This window comes from Centropristis striata, chromosome 3 (assembly GCF_030273125.1).
Source record: "Centropristis striata isolate RG_2023a ecotype Rhode Island chromosome 3, C.striata_1.0, whole genome shotgun sequence".
Classification (NCBI taxonomy): Eukaryota; Metazoa; Chordata; class Actinopteri; order Perciformes; family Serranidae; genus Centropristis; species Centropristis striata.
Window position 1 is genome coordinate 10,740,291 of NC_081519.1, and position 23,736 is coordinate 10,764,026.

Consider the following 23,736-nt stretch of genomic DNA (forward strand, 5'->3'; position numbering starts at 1 on the left):
AACCAAAAATATAATTGTATCCTTTATCCTCATATCCAAATTATCATCATCTAATTACAATTGTGTGAATAAACACATACAAGCATATTCCTAACCTTGAAAAAGGCCTTCAAGACTTTGTACTAACCCTGTAAAAGGTAGAGATTCAGCACAAACACATTATGCAGAGCCTGTGTTGAAGAAAATCAAAATAAGTTTGTTTATGTGATTTTTCTTAGACAAATATGGACATACTGAGACTCAAATCTGCAATATTTCCATTAAGCCTGTCCTCACTCACTAGAGGTACAATGCTGATTAAAATTTTGGACATTTTTAACAGATATACAATATATTCAACTTGCATATTCTACGTGCAGGTATTCAGATATTGTTTAATAATTAACAGAGGTAGTAGTTAAACATTTAAGTGCCATCTAGTGTTTAAATGCCGCAGTGCAACAAAAAGCTGCAGGTGAGCCACTATTTGACAACAGTTTTTTTTATTAATAGGAAAGCATGAATTTAACTGTGGAATAGAAGCATCAACATTGTAAATGACAAAAGTACAAATCCAAGAATCAATTTTCTCACAACAATTATATAATCAACATACAGCTTCCAGATAAAAGATCAAGCAATATCTGAATGATATCTGGGCTGAGACTCCTGAGAGAACCACTAACAAAATAGAAAACCAGCAGAACCTATTTATGATAACAACATAAAAGCACCAATCAAGCTTAGCAAAAAGATGACAAAATTAAATGCTGAATAGGATCTCTATGTATCCACAGGGGCTGGTTTAAGGGCCTGTTTCTTTGCGTTGTTTGGTTCTCCATTAATAGAGTTTCTGCATACCTCCAGAGAGCTTTATCCACCTCTAAAGTGAGAGCCTTTAATGTCTCCCCCGTCTGCTGTTTTTACAGCCCATTAGAGAAAGTCACTAATCCTCATCGTCCTCTTCATCAATTAAGACCATCTTCCGTCTACGCTTCACAGGAGCGGAGACATCCTCCCGGTCTGAATCTGCATCACCGTTGATTTCCATATTATCAGCTGCGGTGGTGGAGTTATCCTCTGTAAAGAAAGTAATTTGTGAGCCAAAATGCTGCACTTCAGTCATGACTAAACACTAATGTTGGAGGCTCGTAGCACAGATGTTAAGCTTAGCATGAAATAAGGAATGACAACACATTTTTAACCTTTGGTTTTACATGTTTTCTGGCTGACTGCCCAGTTAGTTATAATTAAACTAACACACTAAAACACTAAAGTGAAATACCGTTCTCCTTATCATCATCATCATCATCATCGTCGTCGTCCAACACCCTGCTTCTTTTAGTTGAGGTCTTCTCCTGGGACCTGATGTGAACAGGATTAGATTAAGAATTAAGTAGTGCTTAGAATTAAAAATAGACATTTCTCAGCTGAGGTTTGGCTTAAATGAAAAAGAAAAACACAGGGCGATGCCTCACCTCTTGAGAGCACTGTCTGTATCCTCAGTAGGAGTGAAATCTGACACAGGAGCTAAAAACAGCAACAAAAAAGATGAAAATAAGAACAAAGTAATCTCAACCTCTGACTCATCTTTGATTAGAGGTAGATTTAAGATATAAAATGCTGCATCTCAAAAGCAGTGTCCCCTCAGTATTAGCTCTATCTTACGTGGCTTCACGTCTCACTTCTAAGGAGGTTGAACTCCTTTTATACTAAAAACTCCTTTTTTAACCTTGATATGTTGCTGATTTTTATGTCCATTATGTTCAACATTCTGAGATGCAAAACAAGGGTGAAAGGTACTTAACCATCACAAATAAACTGCTGGTTTTCCAGTTTCAGGCTGAAACAACACTTGAGAACTTTGCAAAACCACATTCTTTGGTGCTGGATTAGCAAAAGCTGACTATTGTAGTAACCATGTAATTTAACACTCACATAAGTGACAGAGCTGTAATTAACTGCCGTCACCTGAGACGAGGGTCAGACTCTGAAGCTCCCACATGTACCTGTGTGTTCAGAGGTGTGATGTTTCTTCTTGCGTGTGAGCAGCAGAGCTCTCAGAGCCTGAGCTCTCCGTTCTCCTGAGACCTCCTCCTCCTCTTCCTGCTGCTGCTGCTGCTGCTCCTCCTCCTCCTCCACCTGGGCCTGTCCGGGTGGACTTCTGGATCCGTCTTGCTCCTCGCCTCCTTTAGGTAACTCCTCTCTTGGGGTAAGAGCTGCGGCTGCACTCTGAAGCTGGGTTACACTGATCTTTGCTGGGATCCTCCAAAAGCTTTCCTGGTTACACAAGAGAAAAAAATAACTTTTTAGAAGGAAACTCTTAACAGTCTCAAAAAACACAAATATCAGACCAGAGGGGTTTGATTAGAATGAGGTGAAATGAAAAACACACCTGTTCATTAGCAGGAGCTCGTACTCCCAGACTGCGCAACAGTTTACGGAAGCTCTTGTTTTCCATGGCGTCTTCATTTTCCTCCGTCAGAGGAACAAGTGGCACATCCTGGGACGAATCTTTTAAATGGAGCACAACAACTTCATTAACAGACCAAACAGCACCAAGTACAATATGTTTTTGTGTACGTGCTGTAACTTTCCTGAGAGCTAAAACCACTTACAATTGGGTTTTTCCTTACCAACTCATGAGACCTCCCTGATCATTGTCATGATAAAAAGAATCTGAAAACATTTATTGGGGTACTGCTGTTGGCGAGGGCAGCAGCTTAACATTTTTGTTTGTTTTTAAATTAATACGGTAACTTGGAAAATTAAGCAACAACTATTTACGGACCCATGTTGCAAAATCAGGGTTTCCTGGATGTTCAGTACAAATTTCAACTCAATCAAGTGGCACATAAGCAATTGTTGTGGTTTAGGATACAAATAGAAAGGAAAAATCCATGACATGAACCGAGAGGTCTATGTGAGTTTTTAAGGAATGATCCAACACTTCCTTACTGCACTTACTATCAATTTCGCGGTCCTCTGCTGTTCTGTTTAGACATTTCTGTAGCCACAGCAATGGTCCGGACAGGCCTGATGAGAAAAAAACAAAAAAAACACCATGAAACAAATCCTAAGAGTACATTATGGAAGAAAGTTTACATCGTTGATTTCATCTAAAAAAAAGAGACTCCAATAGTTATTCAAAGATATAAAATGTAATCCATATGTTATTTGGCACAAAGGGCCTGTATCTCACCTTCCTGCTGCAGCGCATACACCGAGGTGCTGACATCAGGTCTCCTCTCCACTGTGGAGTGAAGGCTTTGGCTTCTTCTTCCTCTATTTTGTGATGTTTCCCTGTCTTGCTCTTCCTCCTCTTCTTCACTCTCCTCAGACTCAGACTCATCCTCTCCCTCATCTTCATCTTCATCTTCATCATCTCGGTCTAAAATATCATCTAGGAACTCTTCTTCAGTCTGTGGCAAAGAAAGAGTGACCTTTACTGTAGAACACTATAGATCAGATTAAGAGTTGGGAAATTAAGACAAAAAAAAAACTTTACCATTCCTTTTCCAGAGCTCTTCCCTTTAGCACTGCTGCGACTCCTCTTCTTATAAAGTTCTCGTCTCTCAGACACCAGGCCCATACTGAGCAGCTTGTCCACCACACGTCCACGAGACCGCTTGGCTGTGATCTTCTTCAGGATGTTACCCAGCACATCTGTGAAAATACATCAATAAAAAGGGTCACCACACAAATTATAAGTAATCTTGACAAATGAGGACAGAGATTTCACCAAAAGCCTCCTTCATTTTCCTCTTCTCGTACAATACGCTGTCCTGTACCATCAGAGTCTTTGAACTCCTCGTAGAGCATCTGCAGCTCCTCCTCCTGCTCCTCAGTCCAAAGAACAATACGGGTTCCTTTCCTTTTGGGACAGAAAACAAAATGTCTAGAGCCAGCCTAAGATATATACCTCATATTAATCATTATGTCTTAAGTATATACTTCTGTTTCCTCAGTTCTTTAGCATTGCCCACCAGGCCCATACTGATAAGCTTGTCCACCACACGTGCACGAGACCGCTTGGCTGTGATCTTCTTCATGATGTCACCCAGCACGTCTGTGAAAATACATCGGTAAAAGGGTCACGACACAAATTGGAAGTATTCCTGACAATGCTGATGTACAACGACTTCAAATGAGGACAGAGGTTCGCTGAAAGGCTCCTTCATTTTACTCTCGTGCAATATGCTGTCCTGTACCATCAGAGTCTTTGAACTCCTCGTAGAGCATCTGCAGCTCCTCCTCCTGATCCTCAGTCCAAAGAACAATCTGGGTTCCTTTCCTTTTGGGACAGAAAACAAAATGTCTAGAGCCAGCCTGAGGTATATTCCTCATTAAATTAACATTATGATATTACTCATTATGTCTAAAGTACATACTTCTGTTTCTTTAGTTCTTTCGCACTGCCCACCAAGCCCATGTGCACAAGCTGCACCACGACCTGGCGTCGATTGCGGTTGCTGTTGCTGAGTAATGGCAGCAGATACTCGACTATATCTGGCACTAAACACAAGAATCAACAGTCAGTTACTTCATCCAAGTACAAAATGTGCAAATGCATTTTGTAACTAATAATACAACAAAACAAAAGAAAGCAGACCTTCAGAGTGACGGTGCTCTTCATAAAGTTTGCGCAGCTCCTCTTCCTCCTCTTCAGTCCATGTTGGTTTCTTTCCCTCTCTGACATATTGAGGACAACAAGACTCAGTATTTCAAATTACAGGAACCAAGACTTTAACTTTCATTATCTAAAAGTGTCAGAAACTAAAAAAACATGGTTTATATTTCATTTATAACTCCATTACCAACCATTTAATTTAATATTTAGTGCAATGGTGTTCTTTACCTCTCATTGATCATGGTTCAATAAGGATAATTCATTCATTACATTGGAAAGACCTACATATAAAACACAATGGTGTTATGACATTGATTTAAAAAAAAATATATTTTACATTTTTTAATTTTCTTTTCTTTAATCAAAAAATACTTTTAACTATTTATTTTAGATTTTTAAACCTTCAAATGGGTCAATTTGGCCCGCAACATAGGAGGGTTAAATTTCATATGTTTGAAGCTACATTTCCTCTGCATGTTATGGCACGGTTTGACTTAACTCGACCTGCTCTTTTTTTGGTTTTCTATAAGTAAAAGTTTTGGATAGCACCTGCTACTTTTTGGTATCACCATGGTACAGCTTAAAGTAACACACACAATGGTAGACACACAGTGGCAGTAACAGTAAGCACCCACCCGTCCTTGCTGTAGCCTTCAGTCATCTCACGTACGGCTCCCACATTTTTCCAGAACAGCAGTTCGACGTATGCCTTGTTGTTTTTTGCTGCCAGCTCAAAGAAACGCTTCAACACAAACTTGGCAAAAGTCACCAGTTCCTGTGAAAGACAGAATAAATATAAAACCCTGTGTCTAATCTACACTTATATCACAAATAGTTTTTCTGATACGGCTGAAGAAAATGTTTCTCATTTCATTACTGTACCGCGTAAGCAGCTGCAGCAGGGTCACTCAGGATCTTGTTGAAAACGTTGAAGACCGACAGCTGGTACAGCTGGGCATCCATCTTGAGGTCGACAGCCAAGCGGTGCAGCATTCGGGCGATGCAGTGGTTTGTGTGAGGTGTGTTTCTTGCATATGATTTTAATAAGATGAGATATGGACGCACAACACTCGGGTTGGAAAATCTGAGAAGGGTAAGAGAGGGGGAGCACGCCCCATTAGGAGGTCATAACATGGTTAATACAGTTCACTACAACTAAACGAAGGTTTGGAAACAGATTAAGATTATTGAAATTTAAAAAAAGACATAAAAACTAAACTGAAACAATCAAAAACACTCTGAAAACTAAGGGATAAAACTAAAATAATTTGAAAAAATGAAAATAAAACTATTGAAAAGTAGAAAACTATAATAACTGTGATCACAGCATTACAGTGGCATGTTACTGTTAGTATTACTGTTTTCCTCACCTCTTGATGAAGTCAAGAAAGTTGAACTCTTGTTCAGAAACCTGCACAGACTCCAGCTCTTCCTCTTCTAACTCTAATGCATCATCCTCTTCCTCTGCTGCAGGCTCAGGAGGAGATGACCCTGAAATCAAAACGCAAGGTTTGAATGCTGCACAGAAGCTTTGATACGAAGCAGTCACATAAATATATATATATATTTTAATTACTTGGCAGGTTGGCATGCAGGATCTGCTTCAGGAGCTCCAGTTCCTCCTCAGGTTCCACATCAGCTGAACCAAACACATCTCCCTCTGGCCACACCTCCCTGAGAGTGACAAGATGGTGAATATCTGAGTAAATAAGCATGTGATTATTCTGAGGGATCGATGGCCTGTTGAGCCTCACTGACCTGGCGGCACGCAGCAGCCCCATCGCTTCTGGTCCCAGTCGAGCCAGCAGGGCATCCTGAACCCGCACCATGGCCTCCGTTCGCTGCTCCTCAAGTGGAGTTTCAGATGTGGCATCAAATGGCACGATGCTTTCAGTTAAAGACTCGGATAACTGCACGCAGACGACAGCGAGGTGACATTCAGTGTCGGAACCAGAAAATAGTTTCATTTTAGCTTTTCAGTTCACTGATGTCAGACTAATGTGTTTTTGGGAGCTCCCTGCTCCCCCTTGAGGTGGATTCTCACACTGACCTGAAAGCCTGAAGCCCTCAGCTCTTCCTCCACAATCTTCCAGGTCTCTGCCAGAGCCTCCGGACTGGTTTCCTCAGCCGAAGATCTTTTCTCAGCTCGAGACTTTTTCCGCCTCACCTTCTTTTTCTGCAAAGTTAAATGCAATATGTCATTTTCTGCCACTAGGGGGTCGCTCAATCTAAACAATAACAACAGATGGAGTTTGATGAGGTTGTGTTTGACGCTGTTCTGCAGTGTCACAGAGGGACTCAGCTTGTTGTTATGGTAAGATCCAGACATATGATGGCTTAAATAATGAAATGTTACTTCTAGTTACTTCTGTCAGACAGCCGAAATGCTGCGTCTTCATATCATGTGATATATGAGATGGTATGATATAAAGACATTGAAAGGTGAACAAATGAAGCAGACTTACAGAAAATAAGTACAGATTTCTCTAGTTTGGAACATTTTTGGAAACATTTGGAATAATGTAAGTACACAACTCGGCAAAATAGGTTGAGTCATTTTAAGATATTTAATTGCAGAAAAGTAACATATTGTATCTTCAACAGATCTAGTTATAAATAATTTAAACAGGTACTAAAAGAAAGAATTTACACTAATTAAAAAATTCAGTACAACAACTGACCTGAACCATCAGACTTCTTCGACCTTTGCAGAAGCGCTCCAACATGCGCATGAAGAGATGAGTTGACTCCACCAGGTCTATGAGGTAGGACTGAGGCTGAGTCGTCTCATCGTACTTCCTCAGCAGGGTCAAGAAAATCTCCCTGTACTCCATCATGTAAAATATGTTGCCTGGAAAGTACATGAAAATACATGAGGCAATTATGCAAACCAATATTTCAGACATAGAACAAGATTTAAGACTGAGTAGTTTATCCATGTATTTGAATCATTATGCAGTGATGAGACACGTATGTTCCACTTGAGCCTTATTACAGTTTTTTTTACAACCGCTATGACCTGTTGTTCAACACTTTTAACGCTTTTTCAAAACTCTACACACAGTTACCACAACATCAGCCTGTGTGGGCTATACAATTAACACAATTCTTCTTCTTTTGACACAAAATAAACACATTTTACACGCTTAAAATTAGTTTTAACTCCTTTTACGCACAAGCTCAATCAAGACCAAAACAGATGTTAACTGGTGAATTTTCATTTGCTTTCACAGTTTGTCAAAACAGAAAACCTCATGTTCAAAACTAATGGATTGAAGATTACATTCATCACAGCTTCTGCTCCTTTTTCTTTTTGTGTATTTGACAATACAGTAATGAATGACAGCTAAATGCTGATTTTTTTCCCTCTTTACTCTCCTGTAAGTCATTTTCATTTGCAAAACAGTAAAGTGTTTACTGCAAATCCTGTCATTTACTGTCTTTTTGAAGTGAGTGCTGTACAAAAAAAGGAACAAAATTCATGGCCAACAAATGAAAAATTAAGAACATTATCACAAACATTTACATGTACGATCAATACAATAATCTGTTGATTGTAAAAGAAAAAGGAAAAAAAGTCGATTTGACACATGCAAAGGGATTCAGTTTGTGCTATTCCATCAGTTGTCAGTGTTTTTTATGACACTGTGCTATGACTGACTAAATGTTTCTGTTGGAAGACAATGTGTATCAGTGCTTTGGTACATTTGGTGAACTGTGTTAGTGTATTATTGTATTTTGGAAGTGTGTGTCTGTGTTTAGTTACACTGCGTGATTTAGAGCATGAAATGAACTGTGCGTTAACAGTTTTGAAAAAGTTTTTAAGGTTCTGACAAACGGGTCATAGCGGTTGTAAAAAAAAAACTGTAACTAGAAAAAAGGCAATAATTCAAATATTCAAACTGAAAAGAGTACTCTATGTAAACAAAGAGCATCTCACTTTTAATGACGTTGGAACTCTGACGAATGGTTTCATCCTGTGAGCGGTCCATCTCGTTCACAGTCAGCAGCAGCTCCTGATAAGCCTTTAGTGCCAGGTGCATCCTGGAACCAAACCAGTGATTATCAGTCTGCGATCAATGCTCAGATCTAAAAAAAATAATTCTTCCAACATGCTTCCTGATGATCTTCTTACCTGCGTGACCAGGATGTGGCCTCTTTGCGGTCTGTGAGCATCATCTCATAATAGTTGGTGATGTTACGGTCAATATAATGGAACGCGCGTATGGACATGGTCTCAGAAACTAAATCAGCACGGAAACCGTTGCCACGGTTAAAGGCCATGAAGAAGCTGAGCGCCCAGAGGTAGTACGTCTCGTCATGTTGCTGAGTTTCCTCTCGAATCAGACTTTCCTGTAGATGAGACGAGGAAATACAAAGTGATGAGAGTATTCTACTTACGACCTATGCTTACGACGTACAACAAACCTGGAGAAGCTTTTACTTGCCAGAAATGTACACAGCAACTTAAGATTTACGTATGAGTCATCTACTCCACAGAAACGTATCAGACATATTCTTATGCCATATAGTTAGGGCTGGGCATTACGGCTTATAAATAATATCTCAGTTTTTTTTAGATATACCATGATCCATGATCATATACCATGATCTATACCATGATATACATTATTTTCATATTTGTATTTCACTTCATAAGTGTGATCATTGTAGTTAATTAATCTGAATTTTTAAGGAACACATCTTCATGACATTTTAGAGGGCTTTAATTTTGAAATTCTGAAATGTATTCTTTAATTAAATTTGACTAATTATTCGCAAAATTTAAATTAAACTGTTCATGTGAAATACAGTTATTTTGGTGTCCTCATAATTATTACTAGTAGTTGTAGTATTATTTCATTTGTCATTTAATATTTATTGTTTTTTCTTTTTTTATACTTTTTTTATGATCATTTATTATTACCAGCCTGGCTGACTTATTATATGAATGTTAAATTACCTATCACATAAGGTTACATTAAAAAATATTTGATATATGGCCCACACCTAAATATGGCTATATAAAGGTATTACACTTTTTCAGTCCCATTTTTACCATTTGAGGACCACTAAACAATATACAAAAAGGGAAATTGTTGAATTAGGTCTGTGAGTCTATGCATTAAGTCATTAATGTTTCAGCAGCTGACCTTGACAAGGTACATGAGGCGATTGTAGCAGTTCTCCAAGAAATCCACACAAAACTCTCGCAGGAAGAGACGAACATTTAAGGCGGAGCGTCGTTTGTCTTTACATTCCCGAGCCTGTCGATTCCTCTTGGGGACACGTCTCACTGCTTTGCCTGTGTCATGAGTGTAGTTTTTAAACTAAAAAACCACAAAAGAGATTCATATTAAAACTATTTGTGCAAGCATTGCTTAGTGACACAGATGATTTACACGAATTCATTACTCACATTATGAACATGTCTGTGATAAATCACATCTTTGTCCCCGATCGCCTTGAGGCCTTGAACAACAAAGGACCCTCCGAAGCGGGAGTGTCTGAAATAATAACAATGACGCACAAACACACAATAGAACACACATTTATTTTTCATACTAGAGAAGATAAAACAAGTTCAGTTCAGTTCAGCTTTTATTTTCGAACATGTGCGAGTAACACAACAAAGTAAACTCAAAAACAAATACATCCACTGAGAACAATCAAAACAAAAGAAAATAGCAATAGTCAAAACAAAAGCTATAATGTGAACGCAACATGTCCGAAAAGGAGTAGGATGAAGAATATGCTTATTTAAACCTACCCCTTCTCCACTACTCAATGAACACTTTTTTTTTTTCCTAAACATATATTTTTAAATAATACATATTTACAAAAAAAATGAAAATAGATTAAATAAACAAACACATGAATAATTTATCATTTATGAAAACACCCGGTTGTTAGAGCCCTTTTTCCTCCCTGTACCTTGTGAAAACCATGTGTTTGTACCGCATTTTAAACTGGATCATGCTTGGACATTGCTTGAGTCATATTCATATTGGGACACAGAGCTTTCTGTGACTAACATGCAGGGATTCTACGACATTTTGGCTTTGTATATCGAGAAGGTGATGCATGTATATGAGCTTGTTTGTACCTGGTTCCTCTTTGAAAAGTGCGGGAGTGTTTTGCTGCTTGCTCCCTCTGTCTCAGTGCCTCCAGCTCCTGAGAGTCTTTTTGCTTCTGTTCTGCTGAGCGAGCCTGACCGGCGCTCACCAAAGCTTCCGCCGTCTGTAAGGAAAGAAGAGCTCAAACACAGAACAGCTGGAAACCTACATGCATGTCTCCCAGAGGTGTTATTCTGACTCACCTGGTCTCTGAACATGAGGGAGATTATTTCCAACACATGCATACTCCACTGCTGCTCACTCTGAGCTGACGCCAGGAACTTGATCAGGTCATCGAAGCCGCTCATGTGAATGGCCCACAGCAGCCGATCATGGATGCTGGCATCGTCGTCCACTTTCTACAGGAGAGAAAGAGATTAGGCAAGAAGTACAGGTGAGATGAAGGGTGAGGTCAAATGTCCTGTGGGACAAAACGTAGACTCTTACATGGGACTCATTATGTTTTTCCTTATTTTCTGTCATAAACACTCACGGCCACTTTATTAAGTACACACTTAACCTAATAAAGTGGCTGGTGAATGTATAAAACGTTACAATGTTGCATGTGCATGTCAAAAGTTCCAAATAATAATAAAGTGCCTTATGAGGAAAAATTTCACGTTTCCGACCACTGTGAATGCTCCGTTTCAACATTCAACAGATTTCAGAGTAACTCTATTTATAATAATTATCTGTGCAATACGGACTTTCCAAAGAAATCATGTGCCATAATTCAATTTGTCACACTGTTGTTAAATATACACACACATTTGTACATATCTCTATTTACTTCTAATCATGACAATGTTACCACCATTTTTTTGTACATATCGCTATTTACTTCAAATCATATTTTTTATTTTATTTCTATTTGTACATTTCTTTATTTACTTCAGATTTTGATTTTATATTGTTGTATATTGAGTGTAAAGTGCTTTTTTAAAACTTTTTTTTATTTACAGAATTACTTTCTATTCAATTGTTACACAGCAGCAACTGTGTTCACATTACATACACTGCTACATGTAGCTATATGCTAACATCAGGGAAACCTGTAAACTTGGTTGCCGATGTTGTTAATTTCTCCCTGACTTCAGATCATATTCTTGCTAGAACATGTTCTATTGTACAAATTTTGGTTTAGAGGCTTGTTGTGTATAAAACTGAGCATCTCAGAAAGAGGGTGAATAGAGTCAGACCTTCTCTTCCAAGGGGTCTGCAGGTACATGAAGCACATTTCTGACCAGCAGCAGGATCCTCTCTATCAGCAGGGTATCCTCCTCCTGTCTCTGCTCCCAGTCCTGAAATAGAAGAAGGTGAGTCGGGACAGGCAGGAAAAAACACATAGAACAACAGAACCATTTACTGATATAATGTGAGAAACAGGTGAAGGTCAAGTAGGTAAAGGTGGAGTTTGTTCTGTTGTCTTTTTGTGAAAACTCACCAGTTGTAAAAGTGTGTATAAAGTCTCACTTAAAATGCCAAACACTGCTTCACTTGCAAACGCCTTAAAATAAAAGCAGAGGACACAAAAAGTTCTCATTATTATACAATGCAGTACATTTTAAAGATGAATTATGGTTGTTATTACAGTAATGGCATACGTTATTATTATTGTTGTAATAACACCACAATACCTCTTTACAGGCTTGTAAATGAGACGTCACTTGCAAAAAGTGATGTCTAAACACTGGATCATCAGGGACTTTCCCAAAGCAAAGCATGGCTGGCTGAGTAAGATTGACCATGAGCCTGAAATAAAACCAGAGAAGAGTCAGTAAATCTAACGCCAATATATTTAATAACATTGATACCGGTATTACCAACCACAATATTGGTATTGGTGTATCAACAATCCATGTGATAAGACCATATAATAAATATTTGTGAGCATTCATTTCAAGTGAAAGTAGTTTCATGTCAAGGTTTATACCTGATGCAGGCATCAAATAAGGCCTTGTCTTTTCCATGTTGGATGATTATAGGTAGAAGGTCATTCTGTATAATCTCGCCTGCACCGAGCTGCTGGCGGACATCACGGGTGTCATCTTCATGGCGTAAATACCTGATCAAGTCTTTCACACTCTCTGCAGACAGAGACAGAACAGTCACAGTGGGGGCAGGAGTTTCCTGTTCTTAACCTATGGCATCAATATATACCCCTTCTTTTAGATAATGCAGAAATATGTACAGCCTTTACAGAGTTAGAATGGCTAATTTCATCAAGCTGAGAAAAATATGCAGTTAGAAAAACAGAGCCTGCTCTGCATAGACAAAACAGACATTTCTTATGACACACATAATCAACACTAGAATGACAACAAAATGAAGATTTGACTAAAAATAGTAATATCAATCCACACCGTTTCAGACCATTGTTATCACCATATCTGTGCACAAAAAGTGGAAAAGCTAGAGCAAAATACTACTAAATAATGTCCACTTCAGACCAATGACAATCAGCTGTGATCTGGGAAAAGTAATTGAGTTTTAATGCCCTCCACACTGCTGAGGTGGTGCCCACAAAAACTTCAGTGCTGCACCACCCCATTGTTCTAGTGTTCATAAAATGTATTAATGTTGTGGAGAAGGAAGGGTAGTTGTCAGTTTCTTATGTGTTGTGGTAATTTATAAAAATCCTAGAGGGCCCTGACGGAAAAAAAAAAAGATTTTAAAAACCACTCACCTAAGCAATCAGGTTCCTTGTGATAGATGTCTCCCTCCAGATAGCCGAGAGCACTGCATGTTGCCAAAAGCTCGCAATTCATCTTGAATAAGTCCAAACAGCATCAGACAGCCTGAAGGTGAAGGTTCAGTTTAAACAGCCACATAGGATGATACAGAAAGATCAACAGAGTATCTCAAAAACCTGTGTTTACTACGAAGTTCAGATTTTGTGTTTTATTCTTCAGGACCAGATCAAGACAATGAAAATCTGCTCATTGCCATGAAGCAGCACATAGTAACAGACTTTAACTTAGACTACACATGACATGTACATTTAGAAAACTATTTGACCTGGCTAATCTGTCAGGGGATATCACACGTTTCTATAATTTGCTTATCACTTGTTTGAAGTGAAGTTTGAATACATTAAAGCGGGTTCTAGGTGTAAGTTATCAACAGCTGATCAACATGTTGTGTGCTGCATTAAAATGTTGACCTTAACATGTTGACCCACTGGAAACCAGACTAACCTTAACTTTACCTCTTAATCTTACTTAAAACGAGGGAACATAACCACATCGTCACACTGTTAAAATAATAGGTCATTTTTTGTCAAAAAACGTTTTTTTTGGCCTAAATCATCTCCTCATGACGCCGGCCACCTCTGGTAAAATCGCCTACATCCTCAGTTGATCAGATCATGTGATTTTACCCCTTTAAGATCATCACATCTTTGGTTTGCCACATTCACAGGCATCAGATAAGAACCCAGCAAAGAAGAGCTAGAGGGAGATTGTTTAGTTCTCAGTTTAGTTTATCAGTGTTTTATTGGTGACACTAATATTATTAACATTTTACTCTAAGGTGTCATAAGAGTGACATGAGCGTGTCATAAACATGACATGGGATGTGTCATGAACATTAATGACACTTTGAAGTAACATTAATGCTCATGATACTTGTCATGTCATGTTTCTGACAGGCTTGTGTGACTCTTATGTAGACACCTTCAAAATAAAGTGTTACCATATCTCGCTTAAGTCACAAAGGCATGTTAAAAAAATTGCCTAAGTCATTTATTTCTCTTAAGTTACATCATTTACACACAGTGTTATTACTATGCCAATAGCCATCCTTTGTTACATCCTTTTTGAGTGAAATGATCAATAAATGTCACATGTTTCACTTTTGGTGAAGTTTTTTGTGTTTCCTGCAAAACTGGAAAAATTAGTTAGGTGATTATTTTAACTGTGTGACGATATTCAACATTGTTGTCTGTTATATAAAAACACAGTGTTTAGGAGGTTATGTTAGCCACGGTAACTAGCTCGTTTAACCCATATATACATGTATATATACCGGTATGTCTGATAGACTATATACATGTACATGTCTTTGGGTTAACCCACAAAGTGCTACTGTTATGTAGCCACTGTGGTAGTTAGCTTCAGTTTACAGCAGTCTGACAGTTTGAATCCTGGTTAAGAGAGAGAGAAAAAACTCGGGTTACTTACCAGATCGTTTAAACGCCGTAACTCGACAGGTTCTGTGTTCAGCAGCTGCTAGTATGTAAAGTTAATCGCTTTATCATTTGTTATGAAGCTGGTTTCAGCCCGCTGTCTCTATAACGTCGGACAAGTCTCGCGCCAAGACAGCGAGCGAAAACTCAGAGAGCGGATGTAGAATGACGTCATGACGTAGAGCCTTTTTGCCCTGAGTTCAGTTCTTCAGGCAGCGCCTTACCAGTTATTCTATAATAAATTGACCTACCAAACAAACCCCTAAACAAAATCAATGAGTTAGCGGTTTCAATTTAATACAAGTAAACTAAAATTAAATTAGGAAAACAATTATATTTAACGTTTCAGTGTGCCATACTTTGACATCTTTTTTCTTTTTTTCTTTTCCAAAAGAACATTATGCATATACAGATGATTGTATACAAGTAACAAAAGAACCAAGATCCACTATACTATATAAAATATTACAGGGTACATACATTAAGGGCCTTAATAGCCTTTTTGTAAATTTATTGTCCACTTATTGTTTGACATCATTCAGGAAAACAACAAAAAATAGTTTTTTAATTGGTAATTGTGCCTTTTTTTGTTGCCAAAATCATTATCAAATTCAATCAAAAAAAAAAAAAACATGTCCTCTTTTCTTGAGTTTTTGAGGAAACCAAACACCAGATTTTCCTGTAATAGCATAAAGCTTTCAAATACATGAGAATGAAAAATCTTGCCAAAATGTCTTGACATGAGAACCTCTTGCAAATTCACAATTGTTCATGAACCCAAATTGCCTCTACAGATCAGTTCTCTCCATTACTGTAGACCTTTGCAGCTCCACCCAGTGGCACGATGGGGTTTTGAAGTTAGTTTCCACATGTTATATGGACATATATGGAAGTTGTTATTGTATATATACAGTTATCTTTTCATCACCATAGCTGTTTTGTCATTTTAAAACAGATACAGAAATAGAATATATAAAACAATTATATAGAAATACGTAAAATATTAAACCTGCAAAGTCCGAATCTAATCAAGGTTAGAAAAAAAATTGGCACCTTATTTTTTTCATGTTGATGATGATTGAAAATGTTTAACATGCAGCCTTTCGGATTTATGTTAATGTCCATAAAACAAAAACGAGTAACATAGTAACACACAGTAAATAATCAAGACTGACCTCCAGAGTTTTGCTGGAAAACAAATAAATCATATTTTTCAGGCAAAATGTCAGCTGATGATGTGAATGCTTTTTGTAATCATATTTACTTTCGAATAATAAAACTGGATTTGAAATAAAACTGAACACAAGTTTATAATCAACCCATATCAAATCCTCTGATTCTTAAATGAAGCCATTAAACAAACTCAAACATACTCTTAGCAGTCATTGATGATAAATATGGGGCATTTATATAAATGTAGTTTGGACATGTTGTTGAATTGATCCTCCAAAGTCTGCCTGAAAATCTCCACTCACATGCTGCTACCAAGCTTCTAGGGGTTGATGGATGAGAATGGCATGAGGAAATGAAAGGAGACTAATGTCATTTACAGTTAAATTAAGTCAAATTTGAACCTTACAAAGTCAGGACAGCAAGTCTGAAATGCGGCTAACCAATAGCTTAGCTTAGCCCAGCTTAGTGTCCTATGAGGGTTTTTTTCCAGTTATTTTCACTGTGTGGCCACACCGGCTATTTTTTTAGGGACAACTGAACTTTATACTCATAAAAATTAAACAGTAAATGTATGTCAAACTTCATTATAGCTGATAGCTAATTTAACTCAAACTAAACTTAGTGAGTGATACTTAGTATCTCGGTTTAGTTAGCTATTGGTCAATTTGATCTTTTGCTAATTAAATGTATTTGTCTGATTATCTTTAGTTAGCAAATTAAGGACGTTTCCATCAACTGGTTTAGAGCGAATTAACAAAGCTGCATAAACGTACATTGGTCAGGAGATGGCAGTGTAACGTAATGCTGTAGGCTAATCGGTCAGTAAACAGTAGAAGAAGTAGAGATTGCATGAGAGCATAGACTGTATAAAATAGCATGAGAGAGAAAAAGCAACAACAAAAAAGAGGTTGCAATTAGACAACTTTGACACTCAGTCACTCATTCAAGCCAGCATAAAAAAATTGATGTGCTCTCATAATAATCTTCAAAAAGCACATAGAAGTTTGTTGATGGAAACACTTGATGGTGTTTTGAATGTGGGCTCAGTGGATTGTTTTCTTCCTGATGACAATGAGGCTCCCCTGTCTGACCACAATGATCTGATATGACAGCTGGTTGGGGTCAAAGGAAGCAGGTTAGTTTCCTCTAAAACTGCTTCACTAACCCCTGAAACTTCACTTTAAGGAAGCATTTGTGTGAAAGACTGTTGGTGTTTGAACTCTGACCCTTTCGTGTTTTTTTTGAGTTCATTAAAATAATCAAAACACTTGGCCACATTTGGTGGCACTAAAAGACACTTAGCTGTTCATTTTGAATTAGGATGCAACTGGCTAACCAGACTAGCTACCTATGCTAATTACATAATGTCTTCCCTGATGGCTGATGATCTGTTCTGCGCATGTACTGGTTCAAAACACCCATGATTGTGATGGCTGCTTCAAAACAATAATCCACCAACCAATGGGTGATGTCAAGAAGGCTATGTCCACTTCTTTCATAGTCTCTAGTGGCCCCATATTTTTTCCCCTGGGTTTAAAGGGGTTGACACATTTATAGTGTTTTTCTATGGATCAAAACACTGCTCATAGAAATTAGGAAATTAGTATAAACCTCCCCAAAAACCCAGTGGAACCGTTATAATGAGATCTGTGGACAGACAAGACAGATTTGCTCCAATTAAGTTTATTTGCTCTTACATATTCATTCATCAGTCGTGCCAGATACACACAGCATTGCAAAGCACATTCAGCAAAAGTCTTTTTGGTCATATTTTCTGAGTAATTTCCAGTGTATTACATGTTTATTATTAATCCATGTATTTGATTTGATTCGTTAGTTTCCACTATAAGAGGATAGCAAAGCGTCTAAAACAAAAGCAAATAGGTAAATGGGTCAGTCTATCTTTTAAGGTATGTAGACCAAAAGGGCAGTGTCTTTTGTTAGTAAGTCATATCTATGACACAAACTGTACTAAAATCCCTCGTTTAACAATTGAGCAATTTCAGCCTTTAGTTTAATACTATGCTAAGGATTGCACTGTAAATCAAGGCCTCAAGTGGTATGTTACTAAAGTGGCTTTGCTTAGCTCTACAGATGACACAAGTGTATAGCAAAAGTTGGATGGCTTAAATAGCACCAAAGTGACACTGTCTAAAGGGATTCATTCGACATTGCATCTATACTGAGAGACTCTCTGCGACAATTTAACACATACAGTAACTAGTAAGAATGAGGACTATAGTTTTTGTTTTGTTTTTTTCCCTCGCTTTTAAGTAGTGGCTCTGGCCTTCACATTTTCTAGTGTTTTCTACTCATCGTTGTCGTCCTTGTCGGTGCGAGCCGACTCTCTCTCCTTCTCCCTCCTGGACTCCTTCACCACCTGAGGGAAAAGAAACAGAGCAGGTCAGATTCACTATCATTAAATACATACAGCTAGATTTGTTTTTAGTATCAATCATTGTACCTCTCCGTCTCTAGTCTCAACCGTCTTGATCACAACAGTCCTCTTGCTGTGGCTGTCTGGAATGTGTTCATAGTCTAATAAAAAATGTAAAAAATCACAGTAAAGATCAAAGAAAATAGAAGTTTTTCTTTTTTTCTTTGTGGCCCTTTGTAGCCACCTGTACTTCAGAGGTGGACTCATCAGGAGTTCACGGACATCATGTTAAGTGACACACAGATGGAGCATTTCAAGGTCTAGTTGGGCATGAAACTAAAGAACTATAGCTTACCTCGATCACCGTGGTGATTGCTCATGCCAAGATTGAGAATGGGAACAGTAATCCTAAACAGGGAATATAACATTTGGATGTTATAAACATATGTGTAACAACAAGTCAGTTGTTTTACTTGATGTTAAGACTTGCAAAATAGCTTTGTAGTTGACATAGATAAAGACTAGGACAAATAAGATATAAACCAGCACTTTTTTGGCTGTCAGATGAAAATTTCCACAGCTAGAAAGTCAGTTTTAGCACAACAAATGATTACTGTTAGCAATTTATATTCAGCTGTCTTGCTTTTTTTTTGTGTGATAAAACTGGATTATCTGGAGGACCTTAACATCAACACCTCATGAACAAACTTGTAATCAAGAGAGAAATCAAAAGTGATAAGAGAAAACAAATACAAAGCAAATGGACCTGAGATGTCTCACCTGCTCTCCTCACCCTCCAGCAGTTTACGGTAAGTAGCGATCTCAATGTCCAGAGCCATTTTGACATTGAGCAGGTCCTGGTATTCTCGGAGGTGGCGAGCCATCTCCTCCTTCAGGTGGCGGATCTCATCCTCCAGTCGGCCTACGTTGTCCTGGTAGTTACCAATCTCGTTTCCAAACTGGTCCTCCATTTCACGCATCTGCCTCAGCAAGGCTTCATTCTAAAAGCACAGCAGAACACAGTGCGATAAGATGGTGTATAGTAATGAATATCGACAGATGATGGTTGGTGTTGGGCCTCACCGTGTTCTTCAGTGCATCAACTTCACAGTTGAGAGACTGAATCTGCCTCCTGGACTCGTTGGCGTCCTGCTTGGCCTGCCTCAGAGCATCAGTGTTGCGCTTCGCAGACTCAGTCAGATCATTAAACTGCAAGAATGAAAGATGAAGGACACAAACATAAATGAATGAATGCTTGTTTATTTATGTGTGACAGTCAGTGTGTCTGTCTGCACACCTACCTTGGACTTGTACCAGTCCTCAGATTCCTGCATGTTCTTTAAAGCGATGGTCTCATACTGGGCCCTGATGTCCCTCAGAGCACCAGTGAGGTCGGGCCTGGCGGCGCTGTCCACCTCCATCTTCAGCTGGTGGGTTTGGACGCTCACTTGAACATCCTGGATTTCCTGATAATACCAAGACATTGACAAAATATTGTCGGAAACACAAAACTCTGGACCATTCTTCCATTAAAATTTTACTTCGCCATCTGTATCCTCCAGGGTTCAGTGTTGGGACCCCTACTGTTTTTTTTTTACAGAAAAATCTCGCAAATGTAATTACCTAGCATTGGATTTTATCCAACTTCTATACTGATAACACACTACTAATTGTTTCTTTTTCCTCCTTCTGAAACTAAGAGATTGCTTGCCTTTCAGATATTGCTGCCTGTTCTCGCAGTCAAGCTCTTTAAACAGCAACATGTTGCTTCATGGTCATAAGTGCCAGTGGTAAAGACAGTAAGAAAATTAGATGAGGCTTGTTAGTTCAGCACATAAAGTTACTTTGTGCACCATCTCTGGTTCTTGGGATATATGTTCAAAAGTTACCATTATAGGTCTCTAGATTACTTAGTTTACTAGGTGATTCCTGTAAGAAAGGACTTTTCTATTTATACAAACAGTGGAAAAGTGCAGACGAGGCAACATTACTTACTTCATCATGGAGCTTCTTAAGGAATTCAATCTCATCCATCAGAGATTCGATCTTCCTCTCCAGCTCCAGACGGGCCAATGTGGCGTCATCCACATCCTGATTTTTATGAAACAAACAGTGCAAAACAGTACTAATGAGAATACATTTTGATACACTTAAATATGAGAATGCTATTTGATGTCGGACTGTATTTGACAAATTATTGTTTAATTCTAAAAATGGCATTGCAAGTTTCCTTTGGTGCACAGATATATTTTAAGTTATCTTGTGAAAAAAGGATGTGAACTCCATGCTATAATCCAATTAGAATAAATCTGATTTGTACATCATAAATCAGCCTTTTTGCTTAAAGTGTTTTAGAAGTCAATTTCCTGTGCAGCAATCTAGATCAATGACATTTTAGAAATCTGCCCTGTCAGTGTCACTATTGTGGTTGTGTTGGAGATGGAGCAGAGCTGTCTATTGTGACCTGTTATCTGAGCCTGAGGACACTGTAATCAATAAGATAAGCATGGTCCGGTGATATGAGTGTTTACCTTGCGGAAGGCAACCAGGTTATTCTCAGCATCTGCCCTCTTCTGGGCTTCTTCATCCAACCTTAAGGACAAAAGAGCGAGACAAAACATTTCAAACAATGTACCAGTTTCTTTCATGCTTCAAGAATCTCCTTTTTTACAAGAAAAGGGAGAGAGATTTGTGTCGGCTTTGTCCAAGAACAGCCTTTCTGTCTAAGGTTGTGCCGGGGCGTCAGCTGGCAAAAAGCTTTCTGGATCAATTTGTTAATTCACTGTCCTGTAAAAAGGTTTTGGGGGGATGCCCGGTGGGATCAGCAGCTGCTCCTTTGAGCTAATGTGGTTTCCCTACAGTTCAATAGGGTCATCTGCACACACTCAATAAGGTTATATACACACACTTCCCATCTTTAAAGAGTTTAATTGATCATTTTAAAATTGGCTAGTGAACAGTGACAGGACAGACTGGAGTACAGATAATTTGACATTTACAAGGCAGCTCCAAAAAATCTGAAACGGACCCATAATGTAATTTGCCATGAAAAAATTATTTCTTATAATAGAAACTCAGTTACAATCCATGAATCATCACAAATTATATCACAACGCACAATACACACATTTGCTCATTCTCTGACTGATGAGCTCCATCTGTCCTGTCAGGCAGGACTCATGTCCAGACCGGACATAAAGTAGATTAGTGGGGAAAGCATCGCACTGTGGGCCCTGCGTCCTCATCTTTAATTCATGCTGTGTTACAGGGGTCCTTTTGTCCTAATGGGGTCTCTGGCACCATCCCATCAGCACAGAGGGACACTGAACACACCTAATGGAGTCATTGAGTCACATTGATTTTTCCTCACCACGCCTGATACCCAACCCCTCTTCCTCTTGTCTCATTTCTCTCTCTCTCTCTCTCTCTCTCTCTCTCTCTCTCTCTCTCTCTCTCTCTCTCTCTCTCTCTCTCTCCTCCCTGCTCCTCAGTTGGCCCCACCCTGTGTCTGCTCCATCCATCCATCCATCCATATTGCATGCATAATTATGTGTGGTTTTTTGAAAGTCCATACATTTGCATCATTTAAGGGGGAATCCCGGAAAACTTTCTTATCCAACCCTGACATTCCCGTACATGTTTTTTCACAGATTACAATTGCACTTTTAAAAACATGGTTAATGTTGTATAACGCTGCAGTTTGGTTAGGTTTGAGCAAGAAAGCTTCTTAGTTAAGTCTCATAAAAGATCATTATTTGGGTTAAATTGAGTATGTTTGTTGCATAATTAAGTCAACTTTGACTTTTGGTTTCACATGGGACGCAAGCAGTAGTTTCCCGGGTGAAAGTCTTGTATTTGTTCCAGGGACTTTTGTCAGAAACCTAATCTTGGAGGAAATTTGTTTCACTCCAAACAGGGCTGCCTTATCTAATTTGACATTAAGTGCAAATTACAATTTTCTGTGGGTCACTTTGCTGTCTTGTATTGAGGTTTACCTCCTTGTTTTTTGTTGACTTTTGCCAGTGCACGAGACATTCAGTCAACCTACATTCATGCATAGAAACAATCTCATGTGCAAGATGCATTGCAGTGTCCTGTATCAATGTGTGTCCACATGTGCCACGCCCTACACCACCATCATCACTGGACTACTCAAGTGGTTAACGCCCAGGGACTCTCCACCTTCTCTGTGCTTAAAGTGGACCATGTGCAGTAAATTTTAACAGTGTAAATTATTGATTTGATGGTGATAGCAGCACACACCCACAACTCAACATAAATGACTGACAACCCCAAAACAGAAGGAAGGAAGAGTTTGACTTGGTTTGTTAGAACAGGATGCAACTTTCTCTGTAGCTTTCTGTAATGGATCTGTTATTTGCTTGAGACAAAGCCGAATCTATCTATCTATCTATCTATCTATCTATCTATCTATCTATCTATCTATCTATCTATCTATCTATCTATCTATCTATCTATCTATCTATTTATCTATCTATCTATCTATCTATCTATCTATCTATCTATCTATCTAATGATCTTTCATTCTATCTATCGTTCTATCCATCGTTCTATCCTCTCTTTAATGCATTATGTGCTGGTACCAACCTCTGCTTGTACAGGGCCAGGTCCTCAGCCAAGTTGTCCCTCTCCAGCAGGTACTGGTCTCTCTCCTTTCCGGTGGCGTCCAGTTGGCGGCGCAGGTCCCTCACCTCCTCCTGGAAGAGCTCAGAGGCACGGTTGGGCTGACCGTGCTGCTGCTGGCCCTTGAACTGGTTGAGCTCCTGCTGCAGCGAGCTGTTCTGCGTCTCCAGGTAACGCACCTTCTCGATGAAGCTGGCGAAGCGGTCGTTGAGCTCCTGTAGCTCGGCCTTCTCGTTGCTGCGGGTGGTCAGGAACTCCTGGTTGATGGCTTCGGCCAGGGTGAAGTCCACCTTGTCATAGGAAAGGCGAGGTGGCTGGGCGACGGGGCGAGAACGCTGTTGGTGGTAGGTGGTGGAGCGGGTCGAAACAGCAGGTGACATTGAACGCCCATAGCGGCCCCCAGAAGCAGGCATACGGGAGGACACGGAGGAGTAAGAGGACATGGAGATCGGGTGAGGGCTTCCAAAGGCACGCCTGTAGGAAGTTGCAGTTTGAGACATGCTCATGGTTGGTCTTGTTTTGTTCTTGCTGTGAGAAAGAGAGCTGGAGTCTTGGAGATGCTCGTGAAGCAACAGGACATCAGACTGAAGAGTGCCCCTGGTTTTTATGCACACAGGCAGCCTATCCCGTC

The 23,736-nt window shown here is 39.0% G+C and overlaps 2 protein-coding genes across 3 annotated transcripts; both read right to left on the reverse strand.

Moving 5' to 3' along the window:
• Positions 1–465: 465 nt before the first annotated feature.
• Positions 466–15,099, reverse strand: timeless (timeless circadian clock). 2 transcript variants are annotated; one of them, XM_059329384.1, is made up of 32 exons: positions 14,907–15,097; positions 13,412–13,523; positions 12,659–12,812; positions 12,363–12,477; positions 12,170–12,232; positions 11,925–12,026; positions 10,929–11,084; positions 10,716–10,849; positions 10,029–10,116; positions 9,763–9,939; positions 8,745–8,962; positions 8,550–8,653; positions 7,291–7,460; positions 6,660–6,785; positions 6,368–6,519; positions 6,186–6,283; positions 5,980–6,100; positions 5,492–5,693; positions 5,245–5,384; positions 4,592–4,671; positions 4,371–4,494; positions 4,191–4,273; positions 3,934–4,048; positions 3,771–3,853; positions 3,488–3,645; positions 3,182–3,401; positions 2,947–3,015; positions 2,375–2,493; positions 1,989–2,259; positions 1,458–1,509; positions 1,265–1,344; positions 466–1,059 (listed from the first exon to the last, which is right to left on the reverse strand). In XM_059329384.1, exons 2-32 carry the CDS (start codon positions 13,491–13,493, stop codon positions 926–928), a joined length of 3,990 nt encoding a protein of 1,329 aa, XP_059185367.1. In that variant the 5' UTR covers positions 13,494–13,523; positions 14,907–15,097; the 3' UTR covers positions 466–925. The 2 variants fall into 2 exon arrangements, with proteins under 2 accessions (XP_059185367.1, XP_059185368.1); XM_059329385.1 differs by lacking the exons at positions 4,371–4,494; positions 4,592–4,671; positions 5,245–5,384 and having other exon boundaries at positions 4,191–4,241; positions 5,521–5,693; positions 14,907–15,099.
• A 2,652-nt stretch (positions 15,100–17,751) lies between these two features.
• Positions 17,752–23,652, reverse strand: prph (peripherin). Its single transcript, XM_059329232.1, has 9 exons — positions 23,070–23,652; positions 20,993–21,053; positions 20,457–20,552; positions 19,763–19,927; positions 19,545–19,670; positions 19,242–19,462; positions 18,817–18,869; positions 18,549–18,622; positions 17,752–18,464 (listed from the first exon to the last, which is right to left on the reverse strand). The coding sequence occupies exons 1-9, from the start codon at positions 23,609–23,611 to the stop codon at positions 18,393–18,395; spliced, it is 1,410 nt and encodes a 469-aa protein (XP_059185215.1). The 5' UTR covers positions 23,612–23,652; the 3' UTR covers positions 17,752–18,392.
• Positions 23,653–23,736: the final 84 nt, after the last annotated feature.

Bases quoted from the DNA above. Each gene is read 5' to 3' on its own strand.
- timeless (XM_059329384.1), bottom strand. From the start codon at position 13,493: ATGAATTGCGAGCTTTTGGCAACATGCAGTGCTCTCGGCTATCTGGAG. The intron at 3,854-3,933 runs GTATATACTTAA...CTGTCCCAAAAG, and splicing joins AAAGAACTGAGGAAACAGAA to GAAAGGAACCCGTATTGTTC. The intron at 2,260-2,374 runs GTGTGTTTTTCA...TTGTGTAACCAG, and splicing joins GAGCTCCTGCTAATGAACAG to GAAAGCTTTTGGAGGATCCC.
- prph (XM_059329232.1), bottom strand. From the start codon at position 23,611: ATGAGCATGTCTCAAACTGCAACTTCCTACAGGCGTGCCTTTGGAAGC. The intron at 19,463-19,544 runs GTGAGGCCCAAC...CTGTGCTTTTAG, and splicing joins TTGATGCACTGAAGAACACG to AATGAAGCCTTGCTGAGGCA. The intron at 18,465-18,548 runs GTACAATGATTG...CTTTTCCCTCAG, and splicing joins TTGAGACTAGAGACGGAGAG to GTGGTGAAGGAGTCCAGGAG.